General features: G+C 45.1%; 1 protein-coding gene across 1 annotated transcript in view; it reads right to left on the bottom strand.

The window, feature by feature from the left end:
• tgfbr1a (transforming growth factor, beta receptor 1 a) overlaps positions 1–12500 on the bottom strand; it is a 35549-nt gene that overhangs the window by 15123 nt on the left and 7926 nt on the right. Inside the window, exons 2-6 of the mRNA XM_063219110.1 lie at positions 10506–10760; positions 3912–4148; positions 3100–3330; positions 2238–2405; positions 1321–1477 (exon numbers count right to left, since the gene is read on the bottom strand). Coding sequence (XP_063075180.1) covers positions 1321–1477; positions 2238–2405; positions 3100–3330; positions 3912–4148; positions 10506–10760 — 1048 coding nt within the window. The remainder of the gene's footprint in view (positions 1–1320; positions 1478–2237; positions 2406–3099; positions 3331–3911; positions 4149–10505; positions 10761–12500) is intronic.

Consider the following 12500-nt stretch of genomic DNA (forward strand, 5'->3'; position numbering starts at 1 on the left):
TTAGGGACAATTTATGACCTCAAGTTTTGGCAAAAAGGACGCGCTCAACTTCTTGGAAAAACGAAGGTCTTTGGGTGAGCGATAAAATGTATCACGCACTGATGAAGGCCTCATAGCCGAAATGCGTTTGCTTTTTGGACATGGTGGTAATATAAATAAATAATGACACGCAGTTTGTGAGTGCGGATTTTTCTTCCTTAAGTAGATATGACTGCAGCCTAGAGGCCCCCACCTGCCAAGGGGCCACTGATTGCCCAACAGTGAAAATGGCAGAATTGTGACAAGATGCAATATTGAAAACTCATGTGTTACGTTGAGCACAGTTGGTAGACATTTTTTCGTAAATTTTGCCTTCCAGGGGCCCCCAGAAACCTGTAGCCTAGGGGCCCCATGCCATCTTAATCCGGCCCTGCGAGCGAGAGCTGAGGTAGCTAGCACACGTGAGAATGGATTAGCCCCAGCTACAAGATATGCCATGCAGGGAGGGAGGCCCCACAGCGCCGGGCAAGAATTTATTCAGGTTTTACGTCCTTGTGTAAACATTTGAGGCACCGCCGCCACCGAGTGTCACCTAATCCGACGGCAACACATGTATAATGCAGAGGATGAGCAATGATTTATAACCCCTGTAAAATATGTCTTTCGTCGTGAGCCTTGTGACTTATGTGTGAATAATGAAGTTACTCGGCATCAATTATTAACCGTTTCACCACCACCACCACCACCTCCGACACCGCCAGAGATGCTTCAGAGAGAAAGAAAGAAAAAGTTTTTCTTTCCGTGAAATAATTCTGTGAAAGAAAAAAAAAAAACTGGCATGGTGATGAGCTGCAGCTGTGTTTGACTTGTTGCGACTTACAATCCCAAGGTGTGTATAATCAGATGGGTGATAATGCATTTCGTCTTGTATAATGCATTACTGACTCACAGTCAAATTTCCCCTCGCACGATTTTTCCAAAACAAATCACCTGAGACGAAGCGACCGGGGCATATGCGCCGGCACCTCACACACAAGCTGGCATTGGACACAGGAGCAAGAAGGCCTGGGACGGCGACGAGGCCTGCTGTAGCAGTGCATTAAAAACCATGTGTCAGGGCCCAGCTGTGGCTCTAACGGCTGGGCACTGGACTGCTACGCGGGCGACTCGGGTTCGATTCCCGGCCCGGGTCATTTCTCGATCCTTCTCCCCACCCCGTCTTTCTCTCCCACTTCGCTTCCTGTCTCTCCTCCACTGTACTATCTGAAAAATAATAAAAAATCCCCCCCGTCCAAAAAAACAAAACAAAACAAAAACAAACGATGTGTGAGTCTGGCTTACCTCTTGGTGCCCACTCTGTGGTTGGGTGCGATGTCGATGGTGTCCGTGGCCGAGTCGTGACGAACGGCCAGGCCCAGATCGGCGATGCAGCACGTGCCATTCTTCTTCACCAGGATGTTCTTGGACTTGAGGTCACGGTGTGCAATGGCAGGCTTGCCTGTGTGAGGGGGGACAGCAGAGGCGACACACAAGGACATCGTTTGGTGTCAGTAGAGGACAGACTTTGCGTGTGAGTGCAAGTGTGTGTGTGTGAGTGTGTGTGTGAGTGTGTGTGTGTGTGTGTGTGTGTGTGTGTGTGTGCGCGCGCCTGCCTGAACTGCACAAACACTTAATGTAAAGTAGATGCGGGTCCATAATGCATACAAATGTTATTTTTTTAGGGCTCTGGAGAACAAAGCACTTCAGGGTATAGAGTACTGTGTGATGATTTATGCCATTTATAACTAAAACTGACTGGAGTCTTTCTTTGCCTCCCACCCATACGCACGCACGCATGTACGCACACACACACACACACGTACACACACACCCGCGCACACACACACACACACATTTTAGAACTTTTATTTGGATCTCATCAGTAGGGCAGCTTTACAGATCCAAATAGTGCTGGAAGTGAATTTCATAGCAGTCGGTATAGAAAGGACTGATCAGAATCATAAAGTCCTACGCGTTACATTACACTGGTATAAAATAATAGGCCAAAGTCAGAATGGGGAGAAGTGCTGATGGATGAGTTCCCTCCCCCTTTCTCTCTTCCTCATTTAAATACACACACACACACACACACACCCCCACCCACGCGTGCACACACACACGCGCGCGCACACACACGCACACGCACACACACACACACACACAGTGTCCTGAGGCCATCATAGATAAGCTGTAGATGTAGATGTGGGGGGAATGCCTACCCTGTGTGCCCACTATCTCCATGTGGAGATGAGCCAGGCCGCTGGCCGTGGAGAGGGACAGCTTGATCATGCCCTCCACTGTGACTGTGTATCGGTTCAGGTAGTCGAAAAGTGATCCGTGCTCATGGTAATCCGACACTAGCCACAGCTGGGTCCAAGTGCCATTATCTGTGGAAAGAGAACACCCGCACACACACGTACACACACGTACACACACGTACACACACGTACACACACACACACACACACACACACACACACACGTACACACACGTACACACACACACACACACAGACACACAAACACACACACGTACACACACACGGACACACACACACGCAAAGACGCAGGTGGAGGAGAGTCAGAGAGAAAGTGAGAATCACGCCAGAGCACTACCACGACCAGGCATATGGCTGCCTTATCGAAACCTTTCATTCCAACATAGTAAATAATTTAAATTGTACCAGATCTATCCATTGAGGTGCTTGCCCCTACAAATGGGCCTTATCGATAAAAGCTGAATGTCACAAAGCACAATGCTTTATTTGTAACGTCAACAGGATGACATGATATTTTCAAAACGAATCCAAGCTAATCTGCATTTGTTGTGAATGTGTTCAGAATCAACATTCATACAGCAGTTGCAAATATATAATAAGAAATGTCTCTTGATATTATGGAGTAAGCTTCACAGTGAAGTACCAATGTTCTGCTCAACATTCATACAGCAGTTGCAAATATATAATAAGAAATGTCTCTTTATATTATGGAGTAAGCTTCACAGTGAAGTACTAATTCCTCTCGAGTCAATGTTTACCGCATTAGATGATTGTCATGGTGAAACCTCAGCTTCGCTCTCACCTTTGTTGTCGGCAGCGATGAATCCCAGGATGTTCTCGTGGCGCAGCATGACGGTCTGGTAGATCTCGGCCTCGCGGAACCAGGAGCGCTCCTCGCGCGACGAGAAGATCTTGACGGCCACCTCCTCACCGCGCCACCTGCCCCGCCACACCTCGCCGAAGCGGCCCTTCCCTATACTCTCCTGAAGGATGATGGTTCTTGCGATAGTCCTCTGCACCAGCAGTGGCAGTCCTGTGTCGACCCACAAGAGAGCAGGAGTGAGGAGAGATCTTCTGGGGCGCATTTCTCGAAATCATAGTTGTTAACTACGTTAGCTACTTTTGTTGTTTGCAATGCAATTACCCATTGGCAACTACCCAAGTTGCTAACTGGCTCACAAATACACTTTCGAGAAAAACAGATGATCTTTACAGAGATACCCGCTTTCAAAACGAACATTCGGTGATTTGAGTCTTAACTTTCTGTGCTTACCAGCTGTGTCATTATGACTCACTAATCCTAGGCGTTTCAAATAAAATAAGAACCGGGTAAGTAGACTGCACAGACAACAGACTGCAGCTTCAAAGGTTTTTTTTTTACAGGTGAGGTGCATTGTGGGGCACCCCATCTGGCTTTGCAGCAATAGTGATGTTAGTGACAATAGTGAAGTTTTCATCTCCCTGCACACACATGCACCCACGCACCCACGCACACCCACGCACACCCACACACACACACACACGCACACACACACACACACACACACACACACACACACACACACACACACACACACACACACACCATCTCCCTGCCGACCGTGCTGTCCGTACCTGAGCCGGAGCCTGAGGTGGTCATGTCGTAGATGAGGTCCTTGAGCGTGGTGCCGTCGGCCAGGAAGGGGTGCTCCATGGTGGGGTCCTCCTCGCTGGGCACGCGGTGGTGGATGACGGAGCGGCTGTGGCAGATGTAGAAGACCAGCACCAGCACAAAGCACAGCACGCACACCGGCCCCGCAATCACCGCCGCCAGGGCCACGGGGCCCAGCGCTGGCCTATGGGGTGTGGCCTCTGATAGAGAGAGCGAGAGAGAGAGAGAGAGAGAGAGAGAGAGAGAGAGAGAGAGAGAGAGAGAGAGGATGAAGGACATTGAGAATGGTTCGGGGGGTTGGGGGGAAACAGAATAACAGAGGGGAGAGAGAGAGAGAGAGAGGAGACGAGAGAAGGAGAAAGGAGAAGAGTTTTAACCAAACAGTCCCGACAAGGTCAAAGACTGGGCAGTGTTGAAAGGCTGACTGCTTGTTTGTGTTGTGAAACAACAGGTGCTAAGACAAGGTCGCTTCACCAAAACTGGTTGAATTAGGTGAAGCAACAGCAGCGCTTTGGAAACTGTGGCCTTGGCTGCAACACCTATAAAACCTCAGTCACTTCCTTCCCAACATCACACTTCCTCTTCATCTGCTGAGACCAAAGGAAATGGTAGAATACACCAATTGCAGATAAAATTATAGCCATAATCAATAACCAAATTAAAAATGTATGTTTACTTCGTATAAACGATCCCTTCATTTTGAGCAAAAAAAAAGAAAACATTCTTGAAACTGCAGTGAAATTCTTTGATATATTAGTAAAAATGACTTAAACAGGTTGGGTCAGATTTAGAGGTGGTCCTCATATCTTTGAGATGGTGCTTCATTTGTTAAATACTCAGTTTGAAGAGTGACCTTCTTTGTTTCACTTTTTGTATTTACCCTGGAACAGATCATGTTTGACTTTGATCCAGTAGGAAGTCCGGACTTAACTAATTTCCTAGAACTTAGCTCAGTGGAAAAGGCAAGGTAAGTTAATGAATCCAGGACTGTGTCTATTTGAAGACATGACATATCCTATATTGGAGGCATACAATCAATAATGATGTGCCCATAATCTAAGTATGTCAGTGTTTCTCAACCTTTTTTCAAGGCAAGGCACCCTTTCAATTCATGAAAAATTTCAAGGCACCCCAAACCAACAAGCCGTAACATGGCATCGCATCCGATACCACACAAGCTTAGAAAAGTAACACATTTGAAGACGTCACACGACCTACGTTCGAAGTTGCAACTGACTGGGGCGACCTATATTTACTTTATTGTGCGTAAATGGCAGGTGAAAGATTCCATTGACTAGCATTAATTTATGAGTTTAGACAAGGCACCCCAGGGTGCCCCAGCACCCCTGTTGAGAAACACTGCAGTATGTAATACCTACATATGATAACCTCCAATAACAAAAAGATAAGGTGGAGCTAAAACACGGCCCTAGCTTTACTTCACACTGAGAAGGCCATGGCTGCGGCACACACTGCAGTTCATTATGCTCACTGAATCATCTCGAAATTAACCTAACCTCATCCAGCTAATGGCACTTCCCAAAAAAACACTCCCTTCATTGAAGCTCGTTGTAACTGATGATAAGCAAAAGAACTTCTGTTGCTACTCCCTACCTCTGAGAGTTTCAATTTCACAGCCTAATAAACATAATTTTTTATTAACCTTGATTCATTGAAAGCACCCTCACGATTTAGTTGCCTGATTCAAGGTGTTAAAGGGTTTCACATAAGCGATTTTTTAATCTGAACTTCAACGAAAAGATGGTGCATAAGTAGGCCTACACAGGGCCCCCCTTTCATGGGTAAAAGCAGGCACAGCACTGGAAAATCATCTGTACTACTCCAAAAAGAGAAAATGCACTCCCACACAGCGCTTACACAGAGTGAACTTCAATTTTAAGTCAAATTAAATTCTATTTAAAGTTGTTTACACAGGTTCAAGGCCTGAAAACTTGAGGGGGAAAAATCTGGAGGTGATGGTGGCAAGGAGGGAAAACAGAGAAGTAAACCTTGAGAAAAAAAACCCAGTGCACCTTGTGAGTGAGGTGCCACTGAGTCAGAGGATGAATCCCATTTCACCCCTTAGCCCTTCGCCTTTCCCCTTCCCCTCCGTTTTGTGCATTCACGTGTAGGGAAAGTGCTGTCCCAATTCACCTTGGGCGGAATTCTCCCACCCGCTTAAGTGAAAAAAAAAAGCGCAACAGCGCCTCCGGGGTTACTCAAGTCTGTGATTAAGCGGGGTTTACGTGCGATTTTACCAGTTGCGCACTTTGGGTGGGGTCAGGCCAAAATCAGGGAGTTTCGCATGTAAATGAATCCTAAGCGTATTCTCCCGTGCACTTAAGCGCGTTTTCCTTTACGCACATCAAAGGGCTATTAGTAAGGTCAAGCGCCACTATGAGGTAAAATGTAATATTGCATTTGATGCTCGCTTGGCTCGCATTTTGAACATGTTACACGGTATGCTTTGTTGATGTTCCTTACCGTCAGCGTGAGTGCAAATCGAAATTCATTCACAGTTCCACATAAACATTCTACATTAATTGTGACAAAATATGACCAGCTGCCCAGAGCATGTTCTCATATCGGTGAACTTACAAACAAAAGCAGGTAATTAATTAATCAGTATGAGGATCATCATGTTGTCTCCACGGACGGTAACCAAAACCAAAAACACCTTGTCGCACCATGCACAAGTAGGCTAAGTTGACAAGGCACGTCAGACTAAAGACCGCTGTTCCAGTCGTCCTAACAGCCACCCAAAGTATGCCTATTCAAAAACAACCTTCGCCATTTTTACTATGTTGTAGCCACGACGTTAAGTAAAGGGTTTTTATTGCAACTCCTCCACTTTTGTGATTTATTGGAACTCGTGCATATGTGCATGTAACTTATTAAACTTTCTGAACTGATGCCCGACATACAAAACCACCACCTACTGAGGTAGGCTACAAGTTGTCCTATCTGTTTTTGTAAGGCAGAAAATATTTCCTGAATGCCATTACAGCTAAACGTAAAAAGGTAGGCCTACATATCAGAGCATATCTTTGGCATTTCGATTCTGGTCTCTATGACACCCCATCAGCTGCGTGTTTAAGTCCTGGCTTGGCATTGCATGCCCATGTCCAATTAATTCCCATGTCAGCGAAAAAATATACAGTTTCCGTTTTTTCATGACGATCGATTTCCTTGTTCATTCTTCAGCATGCATGTAGCCTAAGTGAGTGTAATATGCTGACGGACAGCTGAGATCCACATATTTCCAATTATTTTAATGTCACGTTGCTGTATAGAGAAGCGGAGAAACACTTTTAAAAGTCAGCAAATAGGCCTACTATGTGTTTGTTTAACTGTGGGAATGATCAGCATTTTAAATCACTTTTTGATTTCCGGAATTGTCCAGGCAACACGCCAAACTCCATTTTTAACAAAACTTTTAATCATGTTTAATATTTCGATCAACCTGTTGCGCACCAAAACGCTCAGCTGAGTTCCCGCCAAAGGGACACATCGCGTTTCCATCTCATTATCTCACCTCCAATACTTGCCTTGTGCTTGTGAAAAGGAGCGGAGGTTAGATTTTGAAACGCTTTTGCAAGAGGACTTTTGGCACGTGGTTTTAAATTCAAAGTTAAAGTTCAGTGTTGGATCTCAATGGACTGCCGAGGTTTTCACATGGTTGATCTGAAAATCCATGCTCCATAGTTTCTTTGTAGCCACAACTGATGAACTTGGCGGAGACTCATCCCCCCATTTAGCATACAGTGAGTCCAATATGTATTTGATCCCTTGGTGATTTTGTTGGTTTGCCTACTAACAAAGACATGATCAGTCAATAAATGTTATGATAATATGTATTCTAATATGGATAGACAGAATATCAAAAAGAAAATCCAGAAATTAACTGAAGAGAATGTAGATTAATTTATTTCCATTTCATCGAGCAAAATAAGTATTTGATCCCCTGCCAACTGATTACAGTTCCGGGCCCACACAGACCAGATGGGCACTTCCGATCAACTTGTCATCTGAATTAAAGACACCTGTACATACTAACATGCATAAAAGACACATTGAATCAGCAGAATCAGTCCATAGTATGAGTGAATCAGTCACACTCCAACCTCACCAGCATGGGAAAGGCCAAAGAGTGGTCAAATGATATCAGGGACACGATTTTAGACCTGAACAAAAATTAAATGGGCTGCAAAGCCACAAGAAAGAGACTGAGTATTAATGACCCAGCTGTTGATGCATTTCTTTCAAAATGTGAGGAATACAAAAATGACTATCCCATCAGCCTGTCTGGGGTTCTATACAAGATTTGACCTTTTGTAGGGATTTGATAATCATGAGAACAGAAAGAAATCACCCTAGAGCTGTACGGGATGAACTAGGCAATGATATCAAAGCTACTGGGACCAAAATCACTGAGAAAACTACTGGTAGCACTTAATGCCACAGATGTTTAAAATCCTGTAGTGCACACATGGTACCTCTACTTCAGAAGGAACCTGTGCAGTCCCACTTGAGGTTTGCCAACGGACATCAGACTGGTTTAGGATATGATAAGGAGGTGCTGTAGTCAGATGAAACCAAAATCAAGCTGTTTTTGCATAATCACAATTCAATGTGTTTTGAGAAAGAGTACTGCTGTCTATGATCCCAAGAACACCCTCCTCACCATCATGCATGAAAATGGTATCATTATGGTTTGAGGGTGTTTGTCTGGCCAAGGCATAGGACAACTTCACATTGTCAACAAATGGATGGAGGGAGACATGTAATGTGCAATCCTGAGTGCAAACGTCCTTCCCTCCACCACTACACTGACGGGTGGGCCATTTTTGGATCTCCCAACATGACAATAATACACAACATACAGTCAAAGCAACGAAGGAGTGGCTCAATAAGAAGCATATTAAAGTCGAGAAGTGGCCTAGACAGTCTCCAAATATTAAACCCTGTAGTAATTCTATGGAGAGAACTGAACCTCCCATTTACCAAGCTACAGCCACAAACTATTAATGTTTTAGAGATAATGTGCAAAGAAAAATGGGCAAGAATATTTTCTACTATATGCACGAGGCATCTGACCTCAGTGCTAGGCAACTAGGCCTTTGCCACAAAGCACTTTATCTTCTTTAGCTAGAGGGGTCAAATACTTATTTGCCTAAATTAAATACAAATAAATTAAAATATATTATTTTAAGTTATTCTCTGGAATTTCTTTTTGATATTCTGTCTCTCCATGTTTGAATACATATTATCATAAATTTATAGACTGATCATGTCTTTATTAGTGGGCAAACCGGCAAAATCAGCAAGGGATCAAATACATATTGGACTCACTGTATATCACGCCTATGTTGGGCTACGCGCTGTTTTTCTGAGTTAAGCGCGAGGGGTGTGGCGACGTTCTAGAGGGGAGAATATGCGCAAGATAAGACCACGTAAAATATGCGTGCGTAAAACAGACTTAAGTGGAGACGGGAGAATTCCGCCCCTTAAGATAGAGGGAAGTGGTAAGGGGAAGGGCGTTCTACCCCTTCAAACGGAGATTTTCCAGAGGCAAATCTTCAAATGGAGGGGTAAGACCGGTTTCCCTGAATGCGTTGCGAGTGCATTTAAAAAGAGGCTGCACCCACAAAGCACAGAAATGCAAGTATTTTTCACTGTCAATTACGGTTGTACAGTTAAAAGACTATGAAACACACATGAAGAAAATGTACTATTAACTATTAACTATGCTATTAACGTTCACCTAATGCATGAAGGTTGTGAAGGAATTGCATGGGCCTTGCAACACGGTTGCCCTCTTTTAAATTGTTGCGCGAGTAATTACAAGCAATATCGTTGGTTTAACCATAGAGAAGCTGGCATGCTATGGGGTGTAATACTGTTGATTATTGAAGGGCTGTCTCAATTTGTAGGTTTCAAGCCCTACGCCTTACCGCTCCATTTGAAGGGACGAGGGGCAAGGGGAAGGCAAAGGGCTAGGAGTAGAAACTAGAAATGGGATTCGGCCAGGGTGTTTATACAGTACATGTGAGGGTGGGGTGGATTTTTTTGGCAAGTAAAAGGAGGCAAGAAGGAGAGTCTTTTGGACAGCAGAGAGGGAGATACTGGGTCTCATATCACTGTTGAGAAAAAGGAGCGCATTGCAGTTTTAAAGCAAAAAAACACAAAATAAAACTATGGTTGTGTAGTTGTAATATGAGAGCAACAGAGCTGACCTACTGGCAAGGATATCGATGGCGCACAACCACAAAAACAATAGAGTAGAGTCAGAGAGAGTAGAGAGAGAGAGAGATTCCATTGGCCCATTGTTTCTGGGTTCTACAATTGCAAGGGGGAGGGGAGGGGAATCCTCCTTTAGGCAGACCTAAGGACTGTTCTATTCAATGCTAGGATTATTATGACACGCCCCTTTACGCAGACCGGAACCTGGTCATGTTAGGTGCCCATAGCAACCTATTACATTGGCATATCTCTATATACTTAAAGAATCTCTGGTAGAGTGGAGTAGCCATTTTTTTCCTCATACACTCACTCACCTGGGATATCCACAAAGCGCTGGGGATCTTTATTGCACATGTCTTCGCCGCAACAGTAAGGGAAGGCGTTGTTGCTGCCCTCCTTGGTGGACGGGGCACACAGGAAGGGCCTGTCCCTCGGGATGAGCTCCGAGTCCCGCAGGCACTGGCTGCCAGTGGCCACGAGGCGCCCGCTACTACGGCTGACGGAGGCGAAGCACAGGCCGTCCGTGTGGCACGTGCTGTTCACACATCGCTGGCAATAACACTGTAGGCCTGCGGAGAAGGGCGGAGAGATACAGGGAAAAAATGGAGTGAGTGAGTGAGTAATTGTGTGAGTGAGTGAGGGGGAGAGAGAGAGAGAGAGAGAGAGAGAGAGAGAGAGAGCGAGACATGGAGACAGAGACAGAAAATGGAGTGAGTGAGTAACTGTGTGAGAGAGAGAGAGAGAGAGAGAGAGAGAGAGAGAGAGAGAGAGAGAGAGAGAGAGAGAGAGAGAGAGAGAGAGAGAGAGAGAGAGAGAGAGAGAGAGAGGGAGCGAGACATGGAGAGACAGAGTGGAAGAGAGAGAGAAAATGAGAGGGGTGGGGAGGGGGGTGTAAGTGGTCAGATGAAGTGGCTACTGGTGAGGAATTTCATGCGGGGAAAAGATTATAGTTTTCACACTTCATAACCTGACATCAACGTCTAAACGCTGTCAGACTGAGCTGAACTGAGCCGGCACTGAGAAAATGGATAAAAAAGTGTACCAAGCGCAGATAGAGAGATACCCCTTTCCACATCAGAGTTGAATGTGAAACCCAGCTTCATTCATGCGCACCCGTTTCTCCCTCCCTGCCTTTCTCTTTCTGCCTCTGTATCTCCGAGTCTCTCACTCTATTTCCGTCTCTCTCTCTCTCTCTCTCTCTCTCTCTCTCTCTCTCTCTCTCTCTCTCTCTCTCTCTCTCTCTCTTAATTTTTCTTTTTAAAATCAGCTCTTAGTGGGCTATGTGTATTAACCACATGAATTCTGTAATAAAATCTTTTTAAAGTCAAAAAGTCTCTCTCTCTCTCTCTCTCTCTCTCTCTCTCTCTCTCTCTCTCTCTCTCTCGGAAGAGGAGAGCTTCTGGCGAGTCTGGAAGCTCAGCCAATGCTTCCCATGTGCAGGCGGCCTGACTCAACGACAGACATGAGAGAAAACACAGCAGGCTCAGCCCGGCACCCTCGCAGACACCACAGGCCACATGACAGCCAGTGTGGGATTTCGGGAGCGTCTAGCCATAACCTCAGCACTGGAATAAAAACCACAGAGATGTCATTTCACTGCTCCCTGGGTGGAAAAGAATGTGTCTGTTCAACACGTTGTTGGACAGAACAAGGAAGACACAGCGGAGGGAAATAGAAACCCAGGAGAAGAAGCAGAGGAGACTCGTCAGGAATTCTATGTGAGATACAATAGAAAAACAAAGACAGTAGCCTCCTATTGCAGATGGGGTCGCTGGCGGGCCTAATCACTATTTCCTGAAAATACTCAACTACATAATAACAACGTTGCTATGACAGTACAGAGAGCATTAAGAAACAGATTAAGACATAGTCATTACAATATTGGTGACAGTAAGGTTATAGCATAGGCGCTGCGCTAAGGGGTTAACATTTGATAATACATCAAAAACAGAAGATGAGGCCAAGTGTCTGGCTATTTATCCTACTATGGCTATTTATCCATGTAATTAGTCATAAATCCAGGAGATGAGAAAAATATGGCAACCGCTCCCTAATTAAAAGCTCACTAATTCACCATACATCTGCTCACTAAATGCTCAACACTTAGCGTGGACAACTTTACTACGCCACTTCACTCGGCATAAACATTCCTCCACTGACACCTCTGTCTCATTAGTGGCTGTAAGTCCGTTCCTGTAAAATGATCTTACGTGACAGGCTTCCAGTGTAGTGACTGTCATGACGTGTCTTAGAAATTCAGAACGGTAACAGATTTTAGTGTGCACACTGCCATCATCGTGACATGGCAT

Source organism: Engraulis encrasicolus, chromosome 16 (genome assembly GCF_034702125.1).
Source record: "Engraulis encrasicolus isolate BLACKSEA-1 chromosome 16, IST_EnEncr_1.0, whole genome shotgun sequence".
Taxonomy (NCBI): domain Eukaryota; kingdom Metazoa; phylum Chordata; class Actinopteri; order Clupeiformes; family Engraulidae; genus Engraulis; species Engraulis encrasicolus.